The following is a 26,535-nucleotide window of genomic DNA, read 5'->3' as shown; positions in this document are numbered from 1 at the left end:
CGCTCTCAACTACCCTATTTTCCCTGGAATCTCTTGAAAATTCAGGTACGCGGGAAAGACCTTGCTTTAGTTTCTAGTAGTGGTATACGATTTCCCCTATTCCATTGGTTGCACTGTAGGGAATTAGGATGGGGAGGACTTTTAACACAGGAGCTTGGGTTGCCAATTTGGTTCTAGAAGTCCTACATCTTAAATTTATTAAAAAACATTCAATTCTGCAACTGAAGACAACAAAGGAAAATGTAGGGCTGGCCCCGCGGCTTAGCGGTTAAGTGCGCACACTCTGCTGCTGGCGGCCCAGGTTCGGATCCTGGGCGTGCACCAACGCACCGCTTGTCGGGCCATGCTGAGGCCGCGTCCCACATACAGCAACTAGAAGGATGTGCAACTATGACATACAGCTATCTACTGGGGCTTTGGGGGAAAAAAAAAAAAGGAGGAGGATTGGCAATAGATGTTAGCTCAGAGCCGGTCTTCCTCAGCAAAAAGAGGAGAATTAGCACAGATGTTAGCTCAGGGCTGATCTTCCTCACAAAAAAAAAAAAAAAAACAAAGGAAAATGTAAATCTATTATAAATTTTTTTAAGTATATGAATTTACAAAATTATCACCAGGTTGTATTCTGTTGAATGTTGATTCTTGTGTCAGTTTTATACAACTTAGAATGCATCTTAGTTTAAAATACTGTTAGGAATGGTGATGAGCCCATAAGAAGCCTCTTTAAACCAGCAATAGAACTAGAATAGTAGCACTAGCATTAACCTGAGTGGAAACAGAGGACCATGTGGTAGAAAAGAAAGAAAGAGAGGTTTTTTTCGCCTATTTCTTGAATAATAAGAGTTTATTGGGGCAAAATTTCAAGAAAAGCTATTTATTCATTCATTAGTGTATTCATTTATTCATTTAATCATCCACTCATTGTTACTAACATTTACTGAACAATCTCCATTTGCCAGCCACTATTCTAGTCCATGAGAATACAAAGATGAATATGATACAGTCTTTTTTCCTTAAGAAGTTCACACTCTTGGGAGGAGGCTTTAGATATGGAACAAATAATTAGAATATAATGGTAAATATTTTGGCAAATATATGTACAGGGTGTGTGGAAGCATATAAAATGGACATCTGGTCCAATCTAGGGAAAGCTTTTCAGAAGAGATCAGCTCCTGAAGAAGAATGAGTAGGAATAAGACATGCAACGAGTGAGAGTGTAGAGGTATTTTAAGCAGAGGAAATAACATGGGTGAAGACCCAGAGGTGAGATAAAGTATGGTGGATTTGGGTAACTACAGGTAGTCAAAATGGTTATAGTATAGAGGACTAAGAGGGCAGAGTTAAAGATGACATTGGATATTTAGGCAAGAGTCAGATCATGATGTGCTTTGTAGGCTGTGTGTCTAAAGTCTGCCAAAATTGGGAATGACTCTCCTTTTTGAGCAAAGACCATATTTTAATTCTTTTAATCAATTAGAAATGGAAATTGTAGGAACAAGGGACAAGACTCTTTTGCATGCTCTATTAATTTTATTACCAAGTGCTACCCAGGTAATACGTGATGGTGGTTTAAAATATGTCTACACGTTCTTTGATACTCCTCCCTACAGAGGGTGGAGCTAACTCCCCCTCCCACCCCCCCATTGAGTGTGGGGCTATACATAGCAACTCATTTCCAATGAATAGAATGAGGGAAGTGATGGTATGTGACATCCTGAGATTAGGATATAAAAGGCATTGTGGCTTCCTCCTTGCTATCTCTTTTGGATTGCTCATTCTTGGGGAAGCTACTACCGTGTTGTAAGGACACTCGAGCAGCTCTAGGGAGAGGTCCATGTGGCAGTGAGTTGAGGCTTCCTGCCAACAGTTATGTGAAAATGGGTTCTCCAGCCTCAGTCAAGCCTTCAGATGACTAAAGCTCCAACTGACATCTTGACTGCAACCTCTTGAGAACTACCCAGCTAAACTACTCCCAGATTCCTGAATCTCAGAAATGATGTGAGATAATAAATGTTTATTGATTTAAGGCACTAAATTTTGGAATAATTAGTTACTCAGCAATACATAACTAAAACACACTGTACAGCTGCTGGCCCTGTGCCTGGAAGTGAGATTTTTCACACACGTTTAAAAAAATCTCTAGGCTGCAGACCTGGGCAGCCTATTCCATTGTCGGGCTTTGAGCTGTATAAGAGTTTGCCCATGACCTGCAGCCCAGAGGGCATGATGGGGATGGGCAAATAAGGGACTTACCCTAGTGACACAAGAATCCCCAAATAGAGGGATTTTGACCAAGAAGCTTAAACATAATTATTGAAAAGAAACTTAACAGTATCTATAAACACTGCATAATTCTGTTTCCTTCTATTGATAGGTAAGCCTTTCTCTAGGAAGGGGCCCATAGACCTTGCTTAAGAACAGTTTAGTTACTGTTAATCTCATCAGCTTCCCCCAAAAAGGAAAAATCATCATAGGATAGTTTGCATCCCTTTCTCTGGATAAGATCATCTAGGGAAAAAATAGAGAGAAGAGGGCTTAAGTGATCTCATCCATTCCTACTGATTTAAAAGCCATCCTAAATCTGATAACTTCCAAATTTGTAACTCTAGTCCAGACCTCTCCCTTGAGTCCCAGTTTCACATATTCAACTGCCTCTAAGACATCTCCATTTGGGTGTCTCATAGATATCTCGAAATTAAAATCCTAACACTGAATTATTGATTCTCCACTCCCACAGTGGTCTTTCTAGTGGCATCCTTATTCACTCACTTGTTCAAACCAGAAACCTAGGAATCCACCTTCATTCCTCATTTTCCTTATTTCCCACATCAGATCTATCAGTAATTCATGTTCATTTTTTCTCCAAAACACATCTTGAATTTACTGCTGTCATCTTATTTCCGGGCCATCCTCATGCCCCATGGATTATTGCATCAACTCTTAACTAGTCTTCTATTCTCTCTTCCTAATCCCTTCTCCTTTCGTCGTCCAGGGAGATTTTATTAAAATCAAAATTGGTCATTATTTTCCTACCTTAAACATTTCAGTGGCTTTCCATTCATTTAAAATAAAATGGAAACTTGGCTATCTCCTGCAAGGCGTTTGGTGATCTGGCCTCATCTACTTCTCAACCTCCTTTGCTACCATTCCTTCCCCTTAGTTGTTATCCCTCCATCACACTGATCTTCCAGGCCTCAAGCACCTGTCAAATCCTTGCTTGCTTCAGGGCCTTCTCACATGTTTTTTCTTCTGTCTAGAATTTTACCCTCCCATTCTTCATCTGTGAGCAGCTTCTCACCAGCTCAAAGAGTACTTCCTTATCTTAGGGAACAGCTCTGTTCAAAGTTATATAAAATAAATAACTCAATTGTTATTCTTTTTCTTGGTCTCTTATTTTCTTTATAACACTTACCTGGATTTGTGATTACACTATTTGCCTTTTTACTTGATTTTGTTTGTTTTTGCCTGTCTTTCCCACTAGAATGTAAGCTTCTTGAGGGCAGGAACCATGTTTGTCTGTTTCATCATTATAGTAGAAATTCAATAAATAGTTGTTAAATAAATGAACGAGAAGTCTAAGGATTACAGGAGAGGGCCGGCCCCGTGGCTTAGCGGTTAAGTGTGTGCGCTCCACTGCTGGCGGCCCGCGTTCGGATCCCGGGTGCACACCGATGCACTGCTTCTCCGACCATGCTGAGGCCGCGTCCCACATACAGCAACTAACAGGATGTGCAACTGTGACATACAACTATCTACTGGGGCTTTGGGGGAAAAAACAAATTAAAAAAAAAGGATTACAGGAGAGTTATGTATGATTCTTAAGTCTCCGGTGTAGGCAACTGAAAAGAAGGTGGTAGTATCCTCAAGATAAGGACAAGAAACCAAAAAGAATCAGTTTAGAAGAGGAGGAGGATGAATATGGTTTTAGACATAGTGAATGTAAGGCACCTATGTAATATAATAGTCAGGTGATGCTACCTAATGGGTTGTCTCTACAAGAATCAAGTGTGTCTATTGTAATAAAGAGACTTCATTTTTGATATGTGACGGCTGGCCTCATATTAGGCCTCACTGTCCTTTCCCCTGTGGCCCCACATCTGGACAGGCTGATAAGGAGCCCCCTGGGCTTGCTTTGCCTCCTCCTTTGGCACTAGCAGGAAATTTAAGTTTCCTATGCACAGGAACTTTTCCCCAGTCCCACCCCTTAATCACAGTAAAGGCCCAAACCCACTCCTTCTTCTTTGCCCAAATCAGTCCAGACCACTTGTGCCTGCACAGCTCTCCTGGGAGTCCTTTGCATCAGTAATACTTTCTCTCAAATTCTCCTGGTGTGTGGAGTATCACCTGAATCAAATTTTGGGTAGGAGTCCCTCCTGCTTTTATAGGAGGACTCTATAACATCTATATAAGCTCAAGTCAGATCTGGGCTAGATAAATACAGATTTGGGACCTTCAGAAAGTCAATAAGAGATAGCAAAAATGTTTCATGACAAATTCTTCTCTGATGGCTTGGCAGAGGCTGCCCAGTACATTGGGTTGAAAAAGACCAAGACACAGCAGGAAAGAGTTTTGTGTTGATTATTAATGTCCGCTGTGGACATGAGTGTTGGAAGTAAAGATATGAATGTTATGTATTTCTTCCCAGAACTAGAGGATCTCAGATTTCCTTCAAAATGTTAACTTTGCATTAAACCAAATTAATGGCAGATAGTTGAGTAGTCTACCCAAACTAAGGTAAAAGTCTCTATTGACAGGTAATTAAATTTTATTTAGTAGTTATAAAGTGTATATGTATAAGTCACTGGCAATATTACCTTTTCACTGACCCTAGAGGCATTTTTTTAAATAATTTTATTTATTTGTGTATTTTTTTCCCCAAAGCCCCAGTAGATAGTTGTATGTCATATCTGCACATCCTTCTAGTTGCTGTACGTGGGACGCGGCCTCAGCATGGCTGGAGAAGCAGTGCGTCGATGCGCGCCCGGGATCCGAACCCGGGCCACCAGCAGTGGAGCACGTGCACTTAACCGCTAAGCTGTGGGGCCGGCCCCCTAGAGACGTTTTTATTCTTACCCTTAGAATATGTAAATTTTTTTTTGCTAAAACAATAAACTATCCAATACATGCATAGGTTTAATGTTGGTGATTTCCAGATTTGCTAAGGAATGTTAAAATTACAAATTTTTTGTATCTTGTTTTCCCGTAAAGTAGCAATTTTAAAACTTCAAAAACTTTCTTTCTCGAAATTGGATGCGTCTCTTTTTATAATGTCTTTTTTTTTTATAATTTTATTTTTTTTCCCCCAAAGCCCTAGTAGATAGTTGTATGTCATAGCTGCACATTCGTCTAGTTGCTGTATGTGGGACGCGGCCTCAGCATAGCCGGAGAAGTAGCCTGTCAGCGCGCGCCCGGGATCCAAATCCGGGCTGCCAGCAGCGAAGCGCACGCACTTAACTGCTAAGCCACGGGGCCAGCCCTATAATGTCTTTTATTTTATTTTATTTTTTTAAAGATTTTATTTATTTTATTTTTTCCCCCCAAAGCCCCAGTAGATAGTTGTATGTCATAGCTGCACATCCTTCTAGTTGCTGTATGTGGGACTCGGCCTCAGGATGGACGGAGAAGTGGTGCCTCGATGCGCACCCGGGATCCGAACCTGGGCCACCAGCATTGCAGCACGCGCACTTAACCACCAAGCCACAGGGCCGGCCCCTATAATGTCTTTTAAATCTTGATTATTGACTGGTGAATTTGCTTCTAAAAGATTGGTAAAGTATTAAATAGTTCTAACAAACTAAACAAACAAATAAAAATGTGAAAATCTAGTATTTTTAGGGCACTCACAAACCTAGTTTAGCTGTGGTCAACAGTGACTTTTTTCTTAACTCCTCCTAAAGAGAGCAACTGTGACTCTGAAGCTGCTTACTCCATACAAATGAATTAGCTAGGAATTTCCTGTCCTCAATTGGGTTAATAACACTGAAGTGAACTTACTGACTCACTTACCTGCATAGTCCTCCATGGCACAGGAGAAGGGAATTTTCCCTTCCCTGAAGCTGAGTGAGGAGACTCCAAGAAAAAAAATTTTTTGATTGAGTGCATATGAAAGAAAGGTTTATTTCTTAGTGTTTTTGTCTGAGTTGTTGATCCACCTTGTGCCTCCCTATTGAGGAAGAAAAAATATTAGAGACAGCAGATAGAGAGTGGCAGTGGAGCAGCCTGCACACTTGTTGGTTGGCTGACAAGGATGTATGGGCAAGTAGACATCTTGGGCTTGAGCTGTCTTGCCTGTATGGAGAGGATTGACTGCCAGATAAGGGCATTCAGAGTCTGCAGTGAAGTACTGATGGTGGAAGCTCCTGGTTGTGGTGGGGTTGGGGGAGGGGGTTGAAGAGGTAGAGCCGGAGCTAAATCTCCCGGATCCGAGCTCTGCGGTGAGGAGGCTGCTCAGGGATCTCTGAAGAGCTGGCACATAAGCCCTGTGCGAGAACTGGTATTTGGTGGCTTACCACTCAGAGTGTGTCAATAGCTAGTCAGTGTTGGCTAGAGAAAGAATGACAACCAGTGTGGCCAGTTGGGTAAGGAAACCTTTGTTCCTCTGCTTCTATCAAACCCCATCTCCTGAGGGCTAGACCCATAGTTAGGTAGTATCGTCTAGTGCTGAGAAGCACTAGGGATTAGGGACTTTTCTGTGGAATAATGTCACCATTCCACCATACTGTCATTCAGTTAACTGGTTCTTTCTAAAGGGAAGGAACATTTGAATCTAATGTAGGACTTAATTTTGGTTAGGAATGAAACAAATTTCAAAGAAAGGAAAATATTGGCAATTCTAAGCTAACCCAGATTGGATTTGGTTTTAATCACTGCTCTTTATATATCTGTTCTTGTCCCCAAAGAAATCCGCAAGTTCTCCCTTACAGCTTCAAATCATCCCAGGTTAGAATTGAATTCATTTCTTTAAGATATAATCTATTTTTCTGCTTTGCTCTCAATTATAATTATGTTTTTGCTTTAGAATAAAGGAACATAAAGAGGAAGAAGAAAGAAGGAAAAAAGATGAAGAAAAGGATGCTGAGGAAATAAAGCGACAGAATTCATTATATGAAATAGAAATGAAAAAAAAACTAGAAAAGAAAAAAGAAGAGATAAATGAAAGCAGGAGACTGTTTTTTGTAAGTTGAAAATACAGCATCTCTTCAAAAAATGTACAAAATCCAATGCCTAACTTTTAATATATTTTTTATAAATAATAGTGGAGTAGAAAACTAGTTGCTAAGTTGGGTTTCACTTTTTGGGAAGCTATATTTGCTACGGTTTTATGTGGGCGTGCTTCCATGCATGAACAAGAAAGAGAGACGCAAATGAGAATTTTTTCTTAATAAATATATTTTCTTGTCCTTAAAATGAGAGTTGTGAGGAATGAATGGGATGATATGTATTCAGTGTTTGCTGCACTGTTAATATGCGTTCAGTAAATGGTGATAATTATTTTATGGCTGTTGGTGATTTATTTTATTTTGTAATTTTTTACATTCTTTTCTTTACAATTGTTTTTTTTTTTTTTTCCCTTAAGTAATGTGTGCACAGAGTTAAAACATCAAACACCACCAAAGGGTTTAAAAGAAGAGTAACAGTTCTTTGCTTCACCCCCTTCTGCTTCTTGGAGGCAACCACTTCCAAGTTCTTTTAGCGGTTTCTTCTGGTATAAAATTATATTCTAAATAATCAACATATTTTAAAAATATTTACTGAGTTCTAAAGATACGTTTCTTGATTTATCAGTTTCAGACTTTTTCTGTCTCTTCTGCCCTGGTAGTTGAGGATTTAGCTCTTTTCCAATACTTTCCCCTTCCCATCCTCCCCTCCGCCCCAAATAACTATGTCACAATTTTAGTTAAATAATTATTATAATTATATAAATATTGTCCTCTGAACAGCCAAGTAATATACTATGATTGTATTTCTTTGCTTAAATGTTTTTCTGTGAGTAAAATAATTGTCTTTGTTATCATTTGCTTTGATGACCATATCCCTCAATTTTTTCTATATGTTCCATAAGTTCTGTATATCTGTATATTGCTAAATTTCAAATGTTCAAGTAAATAAAATTAATCTATGTTATTCGTTTTCTTGGCGCTTCCTCATCCCGAGTCCTCCGTCCTTCTCTCCCTTCTGGACTGCTTGCTCTCTAGGCCTGCTGCTCAGCTGTCTTTCTGAGACGTCCCTGTGCCACTTTGCTGGGTCACAGCTCCTATTTCCCGAATCTTACGCCTACCTCTTTCTTGGTTTTACTCCTTCATCTTGCTGAAATACATCTTCGAGTAGCTTCCTAAGAAAGGGTATACAGGAGGTAAAATTTTTGAATTCTTGTCTGAAAAGGTTGTCATCTAAAGTCATACTTGCGGGCCGGCCCCGTGGCTTAGCGGTTAAGTGCGTGCGCTCCGCTGCCGGCGGCCCGGGTTCGGATCCCGGGTGTGCACTGAGGCACCACTCCTCCAGCCATGCTGAGGCCGCGTCCCACATACAGCAACTAGAAGGATGTACAGCTATGACAGACAACTATGTACTGGGGCTTTGGGGGAAAAATAAATAAATAAAATCTTTAAAAAAAAAAAAATAAATAAAAAAATAAAGTCATACTTGCTTTATAGTTTGACTAGATATAGAATTCTGGGTTCAGAATTCAGAATTTTGTATTCATAGTTTCATAATCATCTAGGTTCCAATAGTGTTGCTATTGAAGTGTGATGCCATCTATGGTCTCTCTTCATCTCTGCAGCTCTGAGATTTCACGGTGACCCACCTTGGTATAGGTGTTTTTCATTCATTTTGCTGAGCACTCAGCTGATACTTTCAATCTGGAAATGCATATTCCTTTCATCCTGGAAACTTTTCTGATTTTGTTTCTTGTATAATTTTGTCCCTTTCCATTTTATCTCTTCTGTTCTAGAATTCCTCTGATAGATATTGGACTTTGTGAATTGATACTCTAATTAAAAAAAACCTTTTCTAATTTTGTTAGTTAGAAGTAGGCTCAAAAGCATATAACAGAAAAGCAAAAATAATAGTACCTTAAACAAATTAAAACTGTGTGACATGCAGAGGTAGTCATTCCAAGGCTGATATGGCAACCTCCAGAATCAACGGGCTGAGACAGCTCTTTTTTTTTGCTTTTCTATTCTTGGAACATAAATGGCTTCTGTCCTCGAGGTTGCCTCATGGCCCTGAATGGCTGCTGGAACTCCCACCCTCATGTCCACGTTCCAGGCAGCAAGAAGGAAGAAAGGATGAAGGACAAAAAAAAGTGCCCTGTCTGTTCTATTTTTAAGGAATTTTTCTAGAAGTCCCACTTAACAATTGCTACTAAATCTCATTGGTTATAATTTAGTCACACCTAGCTGAAAAGAAAGCTTGGAAATATAGTCTTTTAGCTGAGCATATTGCCATTCTGAACAAAATCTGGGTCCTGCTACTAATGCTGAAGAGAAGGAGGAATCTTGGGGGTAATTTTTCCTGCCTTTTTTGTTTTTTGTTCAACTTTGAGAGTTATCCTCAACTTTGTCTTCTATGCCTTCTATTGAGTTTTTAATTTTAGCTATCAAAGTTTTTTTTTTGGTGAGGAAGATTGGCCCTGAGCTAACATCCATTGCCAATTCTCCTCTTTTTGCTGAGGAAGATTGACTCTGAGCTAACATCTGTGCCCATCTTCCTCCATTTTGTATATGGGACGCCTGCCACAGCATGGCTTGATGAGCTGTGCATTGGTCCACGCCCAGGATTCAGACCTGCAAACCCTGGGTCACTGCAGCGGAGCGCACAAACTTAACCAGTGTACCACCAGGCCAGCCCTGCTATCAAAGTTTTAATTTCTGAGTTTTACTTGTAATCGTATTGTTCCTTTTGCATGAGATCTTATTCTTGGTTCATGGATACAATATTTTTCTCTCTCCAAGTTACTTTGTTTTTTTTATTTATTTTTTATTTATTTTATTTTTTCCCCCAAAGCCCCAGTAGATAGTTGTCTGTCATAGCTGCACATCCTTCTAGTTGCTGTATGTGGGATGCGGCCTCAGCATGGTCGGAGAAGCGGTGCGTAGGTGCGCGCCCGGGATCCGAACCAGGGCCGCCAGCAGCGAAGTGCAAGCATTTAACCACTAAGCCATGGGGCCGGCCCTCCAAGTCACTTTGGAAAGGGACAGACCTTGTTTTGATTGCTAACTCTACCACTTACTAGCTGTGTGACCTTGAGCTGAGGCTTTCAATTTTTAAAAATGAAAATTAACTTTGTGTTATCTAACTCTATACTATTCCTATTATAAAAACTCTGTATGAACATTACAATAAACTTAGAAAAAAACAGCAAAATAAAACTTTTAAGAAATCATTCAAAACAATCACTTTTAACAGTTTGGTGTTTTCATTAGCTTTTCATGTTGATTAATGCATCTCCTAACCATATTACAGGCTTTTAAAAGTAATAGCCCATAAAATAGAAGAGTACTTGAGAATGCTAGGCATATAGTAGACTCCGAGTTACAAATATATTGGAAGTTTAATGTTGCGTGTAATAACTTTTGTCTTGAATTGGTTTCTACTTATAGTAATAGAATACACTAATATAGCTAAATATCCAGGCTGTTGTGTTCAAGGGTACCTATTTTTATGATGGCTAATTCAGGTTGGGTCATGAAATATATGATGATATGAACAGATTTTTATTTTTTGTTTTAAAAATTAATGACCTATTTTAAAAATTTTTGTTAAAATCACTTTGTTTCATCCAACCTCCCTCAATTATTTTAGACAGCATCTCTAGTATATTCCTGACTGAATCTTAAGCATGATGTAGCCAGGTTCAATCCAGATTCAATGATGGTTCCCTTCCATTAGTCTTCATCATCTCTCTTTTTTTTTCTTTTTCTCTGGACTAGGAATTGCTATATATTTTCTTGTATATGTGTAAAATGAAAGTCTGAGGGCAGGCGTCATAGCATAGTGGTTAAATTCAGTGTGCTCCACTTCAGTAGCCTGGGTTCGTGGGTTTGGATCCCGGGCGCAGACCTACACCACTCCTCAGCCATGTTGTGGTGATGACCCACATATAAAATAGAGGAAGACTGGCACAGATGTTAACTCAGGGCCAATCTTCCTCAAGCAGAAAAAAAAAAAAAAGAAGATTGGCAACAGATATTAGCTCAGGGCGAATCTTCCTCAGCCAAAAAAAAGAGTCTGGACAAGAAACTAGTTTCACAGTTATTGAGTCTGGTGGGGGGAATTAGGAATAGGCAGATAGATAGTGGATGAGGTAGGAAGGACACTTTACACTGTGTGTCTTTTAAATATTTTTAGTTTGTGTACCATGTGACTATATTGAATATTCAAACATTAAATGAAAATTATGTATGTTTAATGTATTTTTTCTGATAATAGAATCATTTTTAATTACATATTTTTAAAGAAATGAGATATTTGAAAAGAAATAGCAAAAAGCATTAAGAGATAGAAGTCACCTGTCATCTCATACCCCAGAGATAACTACTGTTAACATTTGGTACATTTCTTCCAGTTATATAAACATTATAAACTTTTAGTTATATATATTTGCAAAACTGAAATATGCAATGTAGCGTTTTAGATTCTGCTTTTTTCCCCACTTACTGATATTATTTGTATTTTCCCATGTCGTTGAGAGTATAATTTATTTAACCATTTCTCCATTATTGAATTATTCAGAGATTGTTTCCAGTTTCTTGCTATTTTAAATAACTTTGAGATGAAGTACATGGTGTATAAAACTTAATGCACATCTCTGATTATCTCTGTGGGATAAATTTCCAAGAGAGAATTAACTGGGTCAATAACAACTATTTGACAGCTTCTTGTTAAATATTCATATCTTGAAAGATATTTTTCTTTGTTGTAATATACGATTTTTTCCCCCAAGGAACATATGAATGATAAAAATATCATCAAAGCTGTAGAACAGCAGCAGAAAGAGGAGGAAGATGAAAAGATTAGAAAATTTATCAAAGCAAAAAAGCGTCTTGCACAAATAGGGAAAGAAAAAGAAGCTGAAACACACAGGTAAGCTTTTAAAATAATTTATGTAATCAAGTACTATCTGAAAGTATTTATAATAGATCAGAAGTGATATGCGAGTAGTCTTTAGGAATAAAGGTCTTATTATTGTATATATGACTAGGGCATTTGGTGACATCATGATTTCGGTTTGAGGCATGTAAGTTGGGGTTCTCTTGGAATACCGAGGACATCTATCTGGTAGATCGTTGGAAATACTGGAAATCTCTGCTGTAGGAGTGGGGTATGAGCTGGAGATGGCTTTGTGAGCTATTGATGTATAAGTGGTAGCTGGAACTGTGGATACAGGTGAGCTCACCTATGGTGAGTAGGTAAGAAATGAAGCTGGCATAGTCTCTAGGGAAGTCCATATTTAAGGGTCAAATGGAGAAAGAAGATAATGTGAAGACCAAAGAATGGTTCCCAGAGATTGGAGGAAAACCAGAGAAACAGCAAAGGAGGAGAGTTTCAGTAAGAGGAGAGCAGTCATCAGCATTAGATCAATAGAGGGATTAAATGAGATTTTTAAAAATGAAGCGTCTGTCAGATTTAGAGGTTATTGCTTACCTTAGTGAGCAGTGTGGAATGAGGTGAGAGAGGAGAGTAGGAGGCCAGTTGCAGTACATCATGTTTCTGTCTAGATCTGTCTAGATTGTGTTTCTGTCTGTTTCTGTGCACAATCCTCTGACGGCTTTACATCACACTTCGAGTCTTTACTATGGCCCATAAGGCTCTACACCCATCCAGATTCCCAGCTGACGCCACCCTCATCTCTCAGACCTCACGTCTGCTGTTCTCCCTCCATTCCCTCTTGGTTCCTCCCACTGGACTTCTCCTGTCCCCTCTCTGGGGAATGCTCATGTACCTTAACTCTTTCAGATCATTACTTAAATATTGCCTTCTCATGGAGGCCTTCCCTGACTACCTTATTTAAAATTACCACCCCAACCACCACATTGCTTTTCTCTTTAACTGCTTTCTTTTTCCTCATTGTATGATATAGCACAATTTTCATTATTTATTTTGTTTACTGTCCCCTCTACCCCAGCTATAATGAAAGCTCCATGACGGCAGAGATTTTTACTGTTTCTGTTTACTGTTATGCCCCCAGCACCTGGAATAGTGCCTGGCACATAGTAGGCAATCAATAGAAGTGTTTAAAATACTGTTTTTGACAGCCTAGATGAAATGTCACCTTTTCCGTGAAGCCATCCTGTTGTTCTCATTTGCCCATATCACTTTCTAGCTTTCTCATGGCATTTATCACCCTTTGCCTTGTGTAGTTATTCACATAGATGTCTTTTCTCCACTTTAGATTGTAATTTCCTCGGGGCATGTACTGTGTCCTTCCTCATCATTTCTCCCATGTTGCTTTGCAAATTCACTCAATAAATTAGTGAATTTGTCACATCCTAAATTTAAAAGTCCTTTTTGCCCAGTTTCCTAAATGAAAATGCCCCATTCCTTGAACAATCTGTAGTTATTGTTGATGATGTGCCAGGCACCGTGCTTGGCCCTGAACTAGAGAGAGGACTTATCCTGTCTCTGACTCAGGAATCTCACAGTGTAAAGGGAGAGTAATTTATCTTCATATAAACAGATGAAGTCAATAAAGTACTATGAATAAATTGCAGGCAGTATAGTAAGAGAATAGATTTATTTAGGATTTTGATAACATTACTAGATATTTTTGAGGTTTTATTTAAAGAAAGGCCTTTGATTTATTTTATGACCTAAGCCTCCAATGTTAGAGTAAGCAAGGTAGTCTAATAAAGTATTTTAAAGTATTTTTCATGGTGGATAATTATAACACTTTATTTCCTATACATACACATGCTCTCACACACACACACACACACACACACACACACACACACACAAGATCATATTACATGCATTACTCCCTTTGGATTTTTAGAATATACCTTATTCTAAAAATAAAGTATTAAATAATTTCCACTTAAAACAATCACTATATATAAGGAGCAGTAGGGCTCGTTTTAGACTTTTGAAAGATTATAAAATATCTGACTCTCTAATTAAATTACATTGGCTCCATAAAAAATCTATTCATGAAGATTTGACAAGTAATGGTTATTTTGTTATAGGCTAATGGAGGAACGGAGAGAAAGAATAAATAACTTCCTGAGTGAACTAATGAAAGAGAAACTTGACAATGAAGATTTGATTATTGCTAGAGATATTGCAGAAGCTGAGGCTGAATGGGAAAAAAGAGAAAGGGAAAAGTATGAAAAAAACAAATCAGAATTAAAAGCAATTGCAGAATATAGAGCCATTGTGGTAAGCAATTCAGTTTTGACAAATAAAGTAAAAAAAACAAATTTAAGCCCCTTCCACTCTCTCTCTCTGACAAAAAACTAGCACAGATTTGAAAAACAATGTATTAATTATCTTCCTATATTCTTTTGTTGGGGTTACTACTTATATTATTATCTGTATTGTTGATTTTTTTTTTATTGAGGTAAAATTGGTTTATAACATTATATAAATTTCAGGTGTGCATCATTATATTTCAATTTCTGTGTAGATTACATAATGTTACCGCCCAAAGAGTAATTACCATCCATCACCATATACGTGTGCCTAATCACCCCTTTGGCCTTCTCCCTCCCCCCTTCCCCTCTGGTAACTACCAATCCAATCTCTGTCTCAATGTATTTGTTTGTTGTTGTTTTTTACCTTGTATTTATGAGTGAGATCATAAGGTATTTGACTTTCTCCCTCTGCCTTATTTTGCTTAGCATAATACCCTCCCTCAGGGTCCATCCATGTTGTTGCAAATGGCAATATTTCATCTTTTTTATGGCTGAGTAGTATTCCGTTGTGTATATGTACCACATCTTCTTTTTTTTTTTTTGTGAGGAAGACTCGCTCTGAGCTAACACCTGTTGCCAATCTTCCTCTTCTTTTGCTTGAGAACGATTAACCCTGAGCTAACATCTGTGCCAATCTTCCTCTATTTTTTGTATGTGGGTTGCCACCACAGCATGGCTTGATGAGTGGTATAGGTCTGCACGTGGGATCTGAACCCGCGAACCCGGGCTGCCGAAGTGGAGAGTGCTGGAGTCAACCACTACGCCACAGGGCCAGACCCAATACCCCATTTCTTTATCCAGTCATCCCTTGATGGGTACATAGGTTGCTTCCAAATCTTGGCTATTGTGAACATGGGAGTGCATATATCTTTACGCATTCATGTTCTCATGTTCTTTGGATAAATACCCAGCAGTAGAATAGCTGGATTGTATGGTAGTTCTATTCTTAATTTTTTGAGGAATCTCTATACTGTTTTCCATAGTGGCTGGACCAGTTTGCCCTCCTACCAGTAGTGTGTGAGAGTTCCCTTTTCTCCACATCCTCTCCAACACTTATTGTTTCTTGTCTTGTTAATTATAACCATTCTGATGGGTGTGAGGTGATATCTCATTGTAATTTTGATTTGCATTTCCCTAATAATTAGTGATGTTGAACATCTTTTCATGTGCCTGTTGGCCATCTGTATATCTTCTTTGGTGAAATGTCTGTTCAGATCTTTTGCCCATTTTTTAATTGGGTTGTTAGTTTTGTTGTTGTTGAGATGTATGAGTTGTTTATATATTTTGGATATTAAGCCCTTATCAGATATATGGTTTGCAAATATCTTTGCAAATATCTAGGTTGTCTTTTCTTTTTGTCAATGGTTTCCTTTTTTTTTTTTCTTTTCCCTCCTCAAAGCCCCGGTACATAGTTGTATATCCTAGTTGTAAGTTGTTCTAGTTCTTCTATGTGAGCCACTGCCACAAAGTGGCAATTGACAGATGAGTGGTGTGGTTCCACGAACCTGGCCTGCCAAAGCAGTGAGCGCCAAACTTTAACCACTAGGCCATCGTGGCTGGCTGAAGTTGATGGTTTCCTTTGCTGTGCAGAAGCTTTGTAGTTTAATGTAGTCCCATTGGTTTATTTTTTTATATTGTTTCCCTTGCCTGGTCAGACATGGTACTTGAAAATATGCTGCTAAGACTGATGTAGAAGAGCATACTGCCTCTGTTTTCTTCTAGAAGTTTTATGGCTTCAGGTCTTACATTCAAGTCTTTAATCTCTTTGGAGTTAATTTTTGTGTATAGTGTAAGTTAATGGTCTACTTTCATTTTTTTGCATGTGGTTGTCCAGTTTCCGCAACACCATTTATTGAAGAGACTTTCCTTTCTCCATTGTATGTTCTTGGCTCCCTTGTCGAAAATTAGCTGTCCATAGACATGTGGGTTTATTTTTGGGCTCTTGATTCTGTTCCATCGATCTGTATGTCTGTTTTTGTGCCAGTACCATGCTGTTTTGATTACTATAGCTTTGTAGTATATTTTGAAATCAGAGAATCTGATACCTCCAGCTTTGTTCTTTTTTCTCAGGATTGCTTTGGCTATTTGGAATCTTTTGTCGTTCCAAATAAATTTTAGGATTCTTTGTTCTATTTCTGTGAAAAATGTCATTGGAACATGGATAGGGATTGCATCGAATCTGTAGATTGCTTTCAGAAGTATGGACAATTGAACTATGTTAATTCTTCCAATCCAAGAGCATGGAATATCTTTCCATTTCTTTGTGTCTTCTTCAATTTCTTTCAGTAATGTCCTATAGTTTTCAGTGTAAAGGTCTTTCACCTCTTTGGTTAAATTTATTCCTAGGTATTTTATTCTTTTTATTGCAATTCTGAATGGGATTGTATTCTTAATTTCTCTTTCTGTTACTTCCTTGTCAGTGTATAGAAATGCAACTGATTTTTGTATGTTCATTTTGTATCCTACAATTTTACTGTATTCTTTTATTATTTCTAATAGTTTTTCTGTGTATTCTTTAGGGTTTTCTATATATAAAATCATGTCATCCTCAAATAGTGACAGTTTCACTTCTTCCTTTCCAATTTGGATCCCTTTTATTTCTTTTTCTTGCCTGATTGCTCTGGCTAGGACTTCCAATACTGTGTTAAATAGGAGTGGTGAAAGGGGGCATCCTTATCTGGTTCCTGTTCTTAGAGGGATAGCTTTCAGTTTTTCTCCGTTAAGTCTGATATTGGCTGTGAGTTTGTCATATATAGCCTTTGTTATATTGAGGCACTTGCCTTCAATACCCATTTTATTCAGAGTTTTTATCTTAAATGGATGCTATATCTTGTCAAATGCTTTCTCTACATCTATTGAGATGATCATGTGATTTTTATTCTTCATTCTGTTAATGTGGTGTATCATGTTGATTGATTTGTGGATGTTGAACCATTCCTGCATCCCTGGAATAAATCCCACTTTATCATGGTGGATGATCTTTTTAATGTATTGTTGTATTTGATTTGCTAGTATTTTGTTGAGGATTTTTGCATTGATGTTCATCAGTGATATTGGCCTATAATTTTCCTTTTGTGTTTTCCTTGTCTGGTTTTGGTACCAGGGTAATGTTGGCCTCGTAGAATGAGTAGGAAGCTTCCCCTCCTCTTCAGCTTTTTGGAAGAGTTTGAGAAGGCTGGGTATTAAATCTTTTTTGAATGTTTGGTAGAATTCACCAGAAAAGCCATCTCGTTCTGGACTTTTATTTTTTGGGAGGTTTTTGATTACTGTTTCAATCTTCTTACTGGTGTTTAGTCTATTCAGATTCTCTATTTATTCTTGGTTCAGTTTTGGAATTTTGTATGATTCTAAGAATTTATCCATTTCTTCTAGATTATCCAATTTGTTGGTGTATAGCTTTTCATAGTATTCTCTCATAATCTTTTGTATTTCTGAGATGTCTGTTGTAATTTTCCTCTTTCATTTCTGCTTTTATTTATTTGAGCCTTCTCTCTTCTTTCCTTAATGAGTCTAGCTAAAGGTTTGTCAATTTTGTTTATCTTCTCAAAGAACTAGTTTTTCATTTCGTTGATTTTTTTCTAGTCTCTATTTCGTTTATTTCTTCTCTGATTTTTATTATTTCCTTCCTTCTACTGATTTGGGACTTTGTTTGTTCTTCTTTTTCCAGTTCCTTTAGGTGCACTGTTAGATTGTTTATGTGAGATTTTTCTTGTTTGTTGAGGTAGGCCTGTATTGCTGTAAACTTCCATCTTAGAACCACTTTTGCGATAGCCCATACATTTTGGCATGTCATATTTTCATTTTCATTTGTCTTCAGGTATTTTTTGATTTCTCCTTTGGTTTCTTCATTGACTCAATCGTTGTTCAGTAGCATTTGTTTGATATACACATATTTGTGGCTTTCCCAATTTTCTTCCTGTAGTTGATTTCTAGTTTCATACCATTGTGGTCAGAAAAGATTGCTTGGTATTATTTCAGTCTTCTTAAATTTATTGAGACTTGTCTTGTGTCCTAATATGTGATCTATCCTGGAGAATGTTCCATGTACATTGGAAAAGAATGGGTGTGCTCGGGTTTTTAGATGGAATGTTCTGTATATATCTACTAAATCCATCTGGTCTAATGTGTCATTTAAGGCCAATGTCTCCTTGTTGATCTTCTGTGTGGATGATCTATCTGTTTGTGTAAGTGCAGTGTTAAAGTCCCCTACTATTATTGTGTTACTGTCTATTTCTCCTTTTGTGTCTGTTAATAATTGCTTTATATATTTAGGTGCTCCTATGTAGGGTGCGTAGATATTTACAAGTGTTATATCCTCCTGTTGGATTGTTCCCTTTATCATTATGTAGTGAGCTTCTTTGTCTCTTGTTACAGTTTTTGTTTTAAAGTATATTTTGTCTGATACAAGTATTGCTACCTATATTCTTGAAATCAGCCCATGTTTACTTTCTAACAGAAGATGACATGACAATTAATTACAAATAATGTATTTATAGATGCAAAGTGATCTCTTCTGTTTTAGAACCATCTGAAATGCAAAAATTTTTATTCATTTATTATACTTCTCATTTGAATGTTTTTAATACAAACCAAGTAAAAATTACCCTATTGCATTTCTGTGTTTCTTAATCTTTCAGAATTTATCTCCTACATGACTGGCTGTCATAACATTTAAATTGGATAGTTCATAAACATTGCAGCAATTAATTTTTTCCCTACAAATATTTCCCTACCTTGAGAAGCTCTTCTTTTTCTGTTCCTATATTTTATTTTTTAAACCAATATCACTCTGCTTAAGTTTTCATTGTGTGTTTCCTGATATTCAGGAAATAGAGCAAAACCAAAGCAATCTGGCCATGTGTGAATCAGCCCAGGTGCATACAATTTTCTGCCCTTGCATTACTCCTGGCTGACTTTCTGCTTGGAGCTCTCTAACTCCATGCCTCATTGGCACTGGCAACCAGAGGACTGGTTGCTAAAAATGGTTTTAATTTTTTCCTTTGCCTTTTAACATCTAGATGAAAAATAAAGAGGAAGAAAAAAGACAAAGAAAAATAGAGGCTAAAGAACAATTACTGGCTATCATGAAAGCAGATCAGATTTTCTTGGAGCGTGAAAAGGAGAAAAAACGCAAAGCTGATAAAGAACACCGAGAAGTTCAAGAGGCCCATATTCAGCAAATGGTAGTTATTCCTAAGTGTTTATACTTAGTTTAGCAATGAACATGTAATATAGAGTTCATGCTATTTTTCTGTTTCCCAAGCAGTTTCCTTTGTCGAGTAAGATCAAATGGTCATTATGGTTATGACACAAAAAAATATATTAAAAATGCAAAGTTAGTTTCTGTTTTTATCTTTTTTGAATTTCCCATACTATGCTTACATTTTTTGCATATTTATCCTTCTTTTGTGTCTATTGTGCTTTAGTTAATATTAAAGAAAATATAAATGCATAGGGCAGGCCATGTTGCTTTTCTTATTTGTTTTACTTTTTCCCCTTTTTATAACTATAACCCAGAGATTATGTTGATTGGGATCGCATAGGTTTCCTATTTGAGGTGAATTGGTGTATCAGAGATTTTAGAACACATATGGAGGACCTGGCATCCAATCATTTGTAACTAAAAACTGTTTTCCAAAATGGCTGTACCATTTTGCATTTGTATCAGAAGTGTATACAAGGACAAGTTGCTCCACATTGTCATCAACACTTGGTATTGTCATCCTTTAATTTTAACTATTCCAGTGTAGTGATGTCTCATGGTGCTATTTTGAATTTCCCTAAAGACTAAAGATGTTGAACATCTTTCCATGTCCTTTTTTCTTTCTTTTTTTTAGGTTAGGAAGATTGTCCTTGAGCTAACATCTGTGCAATCTTCCTCTATTTTTTGTATGTGGGATACTGCCACAGCATGGCTTGGTGAGCAGTATGTAGGTCCATGCCTGGGATCCGAACCCGGGAACCCCAGGCCACTGAAGCAGAGAGAGTGAATGTAACCACTGTGCCATTAGGCCAGCCCCTCCATGTCCTTTTATACCATTTGTGTGCCTTCTTTTGTGAAGTCTATTCACATCATTTGCCAATTATTCAATTGGGTTTGTTTTCTTATTGAGTTTTAATTTATTTTTTTAATGTGGTAAAATATACATAACATAAAATTTATCATTTTAACCATTTTTAAGTGTATAGTTTGGGGGCATTAAGTACGTTCTCATTGATGTACAACTATCACCACTATCCATCTCCATAATTTTTTCATCATCCTACACTGAAACTCTGTACCCATTAAACAGTGACTCTCCCTTCTCCCATCCAAGCCCCCCTGGTAACCACTGTTCTACTTTCTGTCTCTATGAATTTGAATATTCATTCCTTATTAAAGCTGAATAATATTCCATTGTATGTGTATACCACATTTTGTTTATCCATCAGTGGACATTTTTGTTGTTTCCATCTTTTAGCCATTGTGAATAATGCTTCTGTGGACACTGGTATACAAATATCTATTCAAGTCCCTACTTTCAGTTCTTTTGTTTATATACCCAGAAGTGGAAATGCTGGATCATATGGTAATTCTATGTTCAATATTTTTGAGAACTACCATACCGTTTTCTACAGCAGCTGCACCATTTAACATTCCCATCAGCAATGTTCAAGGGTTCCAATTTCTCCAAATTCTTAACACACGTTTTCTGGGTTTGTTGTTGGTTTTGTTGTTGTTTATAATAGCCATCGTAATGGATTTGAAGTGGTATCTTGTTGTGGTTTTCATTTGCATTTCCCTAATGATTAGTGATGTTTGAGCATCCTTTCCTGTGCTTATTGGCCATTTCTATTCCACTTGAAGACTTCCTTTAGCATGTTTTATAGCACAGGTGGACTAGCAGTAAATTCTTTACATTTATGTCTTTCTAGAAATGTCTTTATCTTGCCTTCATTTAATTGGATATAAAAGTATTGGATATTTTTTTTCAGCCCTTTGAATATGTTATTCCAGTGTCTTCTGGCTTTCATTGTTTATGATTAGAAATCCATTGTTAATCATATTGTTGGTCTCCTATATGTGATGTGTCATTTTTGTCTTGCTGGTTTCAATATTTTCTCTTTACTTTTGGCTTTCCACAGATTGACTGTGATGTGTTTTCCTTGTGTTTGTCCTATTTGGAGGTTGTGGTGCTTTTGGATGTGCAAGTTAATATCACCAAATGTGGGAAGTTTTTGGCCATTATTTCTTCAAATATTTTTTCTGCCTCTTTCTTTATCCTCTTTTCTTCAGGGACCCAATTTACACTCACTTAGAGACATCTGATATTATGCCACAGATCTCTGATGCTCTATTTTTCATCAATCCTTTTCTCTCTCTTCTTCAGATAGGACAATTTCTATTGATCTACCTTTAAATTCACTGATTCTGATATTGAACTCATCTAGTGAATTATTCCTTTCTATTACTGATTTCTCAACTCTATGATTTTCATTTGGTTCTTTTTTATAGTTTCTGTTTCTCTGTTTAGAGTCCCTATTCACTTCATTCTGAGCACATTTCTTTGATTCGTTGGATATATTCATAATAGCTGCTTTAAAATCTAACTGCTATATGCAGTTCCACTCAAAGTTAGTTTCTGTTGAATTTACTTTTTTTCCTGAGATCAATGTAACACTTTCCTGTTGTTTTGCAGGTCTGGTAATTTTTGGTTGAAAACTTGACATTGTATAGAATATGTTGTAGATTCTGTTTTGTTCTGAGTGTTGCTGCTTTTTGTTTTATTAGGGAATTGCTTTCCCTGGACTCAAGCTATGAAATCTGTCTTCACCACAATAGGAAGCCTCTGATGTCTCTGCTCATTTTTGTTTTATTTTTTTAAAGCCTGGCTCCCTAGGGTTCCTCACTGTATTGGCATTGTTTGACAGTCAACCAATAATGTGGGCAGAGTTTATGTTCAGACACCTTAAGCTAGTAATGCTTTTACCGCTGCTGCACAAGCTGTGTGTGGGTTGAGGATGGTATTCCAAAAAACAGCAAATTCACAATTTCCTCCAGGCCTTTAATTTTTGCTAGGCTCCCTGGGGTCTCATTTATCAATTAGTCAGGGATGTCTGTAGAGTTTATTATCTCAGCCCTTCTATAGATGTCTCATTTCCAGAATCTCCCCCTTAAATTTCTAGCTGCTTTGCCACTCAACCCCCATAGAATCCACCATCATTGTCCAATAAATCTGCAAGTTTTCACCATCCGATCTGGAGGGATTGCAATGCCCTCCAGATAAGAATGCCATAAGCTTGTAGTTCTTACCTGATTTAGTAGTATTTTTTCGTGAAAAAATACTTCTCAAGTAGTTGCCTGCACATGTTCACTGACTAGGGCTCTGAAATGGTTGATTTTAATAACTTTTAATAATAAACTTATTTTCTATGGAGGAGAATTGGCCAACCTCCTCATGCGGCCACTACCAGAAGTAGGATCTACCATATTATTTTGAAGCAAATCTCAGATATGATATCATTTTATTGCTATAATTTTCAGTATGTATCTCAGAAACTCAGGAACTGTTTAGAAATTAACATAATCACAATCCATTATCATACATTCAGTGTTTAAATTTCCCCCAAATTGTCTCATGAATATTTTTTAAAGTTTGTTGTTTGGGCCAGCCCTGGTGGCCTAGTGGTTAAGTTCAGCACACTCCGCTTCAGCTGCCGTGGTTTGGTTCCTGGGTGCACACCTACACCACTCTGTTAGCAGCCATGCTGTGCTGGTGGCCCACATACTAAAAAACAGAGGAAGAGTGGCACGGATGATAGCTCAGGGTGAGTCTTCTCAACAACAATAACAACAAAAAGTTTGTTGTTTGAATCAGGATCAAATAAGGTCTTTCAAATCTCTTTTAATCTATAATTCCTCCTCCACCCCCGTCCTTTCTTTTTGTCTTAAATTCTTCCTCCTTGTCTTTATTGTATTTGTCTTCCAATTTATTTGTTGAAGAAACTGAGTCTCTTGTCTTTTAGGATTATTTCAGTCTGAATTTTGCTGGCTGGATCCCTGTGCTGTAGTTGAATATATTCCCTGCATTTCATGTAAAATCTAGTTTAGGTCAGTTTCAGGTTCAATTTTTTGACAAAAATTCCTCATAGGTGGTATTGTGTACTTCCATGAGAAGGCACATAATGACTGTTGCCTCACTTTCTGGGATATGAACAGCTTTTGAGGATTACTGTCTAGATCTCTTAATTCAGGAGGTGGCAAAATGTTGATATTCTCTCTCCTTCTGATTCATTTGCTGAAGTCTTCAAAGAACTTTTCATAATCAGCAATTTGGTTTCCCTGAGGTACGATTTTTAAAGAAAGGACAGGATAAATGATTCTTTCCCTTTATTTACACTTTTCAAAATAATTAGCTCTCTAGCATCCTCCAAAGTACTTGTCAGTTTACCCCCATCTATTATAATTTTTAGGATTTTAAGCCAATATTTTAAAAGTTTCTTTACGAATTTGTATTTATGCTTAATGCATATCAAATTTGAGGCACCAATCATATGATCCATTATGGTACTCCTTTCCTTCCAGTGTTACTTCCTTTCTGTACAGTCATGTGTCACTTAGTGATGGGGATATATTCTGAAAAATGCATTGTTAGGTGATTTTGTCGTTGTATGAACATCATAAGAGTGTACTTACACAAGCCTAGATGGTATAGCCTACTACACACCTAGGCTATATGGTACTTATCTTATGAGACCACTGTCGTATATGCATTCCGTTGTTGACCGAAATGTTGTTATGCGGTGCATGACTGTACTTCAAATGTTTCTTTTTCTTCCCTCAGTATCTTTTTATAAGCTGCTACCAAACCAACATATCCCAATTGCTCGTTAAGATCCCAAATTATACCATTTTACCTTTGATGAGATAGTTTTTAGCCCTTTCTGACTTTTTTTCCAATCTTATTGAATGTCAGTTCCTATTTTTAAAAAACTCCTGGTATTCTCTCACCAATTGAACAAATAGCATGTAAACCTTAATTTTGAGTTGGAGCACTCAGTAATAAAAATGTATTTCATATTCATATGGTTGCTCTATTTCCTCATAAATTTCAGTTTGTGGTAGATACCAGATTTCCACTACTATTATACAGAAGTGTTGGTTACTGATTTTGAAAAATATTTTCATGAATATTAAACATATTCATAAGTAGACAAAATCACTGCTGAGAAGATGAAATGAACAGTCGTCAACCAAAACTTAATAGAAATCTTTAAAAAGCTATTAAAATTACCTCATATAATATAAACAGTTAAAAGAACATTGTTTTTGTAAATATAATCAGTTAAAAAAGTTTTTAATGTTGGTAAAATTGGCTTTTGGTAGATTGCTTGAGTATTTATTCCAACTTCAAATCCTGGGGAAACAGAGAATGTAATTGTTGTTTAACTTAGTTCACATATTCATTGCGGATTTAATCTATGTGGCTGGGTCACATGGTATATTGGGCTGATTTACGGCAGTGGGTTTGAGTGAGTTCCTTGAGAATAATGCATGAGTGGGGATAGTGATTGGTATGTCTTCTACGCCTGCCAAAGTACACATCCTATAAATAGTAGAAATGGGATTCTAAACTTGGTTGATTTTTATCTAAATTTCATGCTTTTAACTATTTTACTGTATTGTTTGTTTGAAGATGTATCATCATATAGGCTATCAAGGTAAGTCTCATTGAACCACTACTTTGAGCACAACACTATTGTGAGAAGTGTAGGAGTTTCTGAAATAAATTATAGTATGTATTTGTTAAGCCAGAACTTGTCAGATATCAGTAAGTTAGAAAATTATATCTACAACTTCGAATGCTATGTATATTTAGAAAACTGATCTTGTTTACCAATATGAAGTTGTATTTTCTTTCTTTCCCAAATAGGCCAAAAATAAGTTTAATGCAAAGCAAGCAAAACAAGCAGAATTAGAGTATTGCAGACTTACTGAAGCTCTTGCGGCTGAAAAGGAGAAAGAATTTCAGGATTATGCCAGAGAAGTAATTGAACTTGAGTCTGAATCAACAAATAAATATATATATCCTCTTGTAAAAGCTGCACAGGAAGGACCTGGAGGTGGCCGTGGACCAGTTTTTGTGGACAGAGGTGGATTAAGACCCAGCTATCAGGCAAATGATATCACTGGAGTCCAGCTCCCTTTCTATAACTCTCAGGGATCAAAATATAATAATTTTCAAAAGTCTAAGGGAAGGCTAGGTTTTACATGGTAGAAAATTTTATTTTTAAGATTGAGAAGACTAAGCTGTAGCTAATGTTATGCTAAGTCGTACAAACATGAGCTATGAATGTAAGTCAATTATATGCTTATAATTTGTTAATAAAGCTGCTCTTCATCTGAGTACAATTATGTCTGATTTGATTCTTCACCACCCAAGGGTAATTAATTCATATTCCTTTTTTTATTTTGATACAATATATATACAACATAAAATGTATAATTTTAGCCATTTAAAAATATATTCAGTGGCATTAAGTATATCCATAATATTGTGCAACCATTACCATTATCTAGTTCCAGAACTTTTTCATTGCTCCAAATGGAAACTTTGTACCTATTAAGCACTCTCCATGCTCTCCATAGCTCCTGGCAAATACTAATCTGCTTTGTCTCTATGTTTTTGCCAATTTTGGATATTTCATATAAATAGAATCGTACTGTGGCCTTTTGTGCCTGGCCTGTTTCATTTAGCATATTTTCAAGGTTCATCTATTTTGTACCATCATCAGTACTTCATTCCTTTTTATAGGTGAATAATATTCTATAGGAAGTATTTCTTTTCAGCAGAAATTTAGGTACTTATTTGCTTTATCTTTCAATACTTAAGTTTTAGTTTCAAATAAATAACACTACCAATATTATTACTAACAATATGATTACTGAATGCAGTTTATGAATTCTTTGTGGTTTATTTTGTAGTGTATCTCACTAGACGTGCAAATTACCATGTTTTAAAATCAACTGAAATAATTTTACCTATTATTATGCAACCAACTTGATACATAGGTTCAGTGGCTTTTTTATGAATTGCATTCCTCTGATCCTTTAATTAAAAAAAATTTTATTGTGGTAGAA

At 36.9% G+C, this 26,535-nt stretch overlaps 1 protein-coding gene across 4 annotated transcripts in view; it reads left to right on the top strand.

The window, feature by feature from the left end:
- CFAP210 (cilia and flagella associated protein 210) overlaps positions 1 to 25,800 on the top strand; it is a 47,280-nt gene extending 21,480 nt beyond the window's left edge. For all 4 annotated transcript variants that reach the window (XM_004428212.3, XM_087435367.1, XM_087435366.1 and 1 more), the window contains 5 exons: positions 7,016 to 7,172; positions 11,945 to 12,084; positions 14,187 to 14,379; positions 19,433 to 19,597; positions 25,328 to 25,800. In XM_004428212.3, coding sequence (XP_004428269.3) covers positions 7,016 to 7,172; positions 11,945 to 12,084; positions 14,187 to 14,379; positions 19,433 to 19,597; positions 25,328 to 25,672 — 1,000 coding nt within the window. In that variant the 3' untranslated portion in view covers positions 25,673 to 25,800. The remainder of the gene's footprint in view (positions 1 to 7,015; positions 7,173 to 11,944; positions 12,085 to 14,186; positions 14,380 to 19,432; positions 19,598 to 25,327) is intronic.
- The last annotated feature ends 735 nt before the right edge of the window (positions 25,801 to 26,535 follow it).

This window comes from Ceratotherium simum, chromosome 9 (genome assembly GCF_057802395.1).
Source record: "Ceratotherium simum simum isolate JZ-2026a chromosome 9, ASM5780239v1, whole genome shotgun sequence".
NCBI classification, from domain to species: Eukaryota; Metazoa; Chordata; class Mammalia; order Perissodactyla; family Rhinocerotidae; genus Ceratotherium; species Ceratotherium simum.
This window is presented reverse-complemented; position numbering and strand designations above follow the sequence as displayed.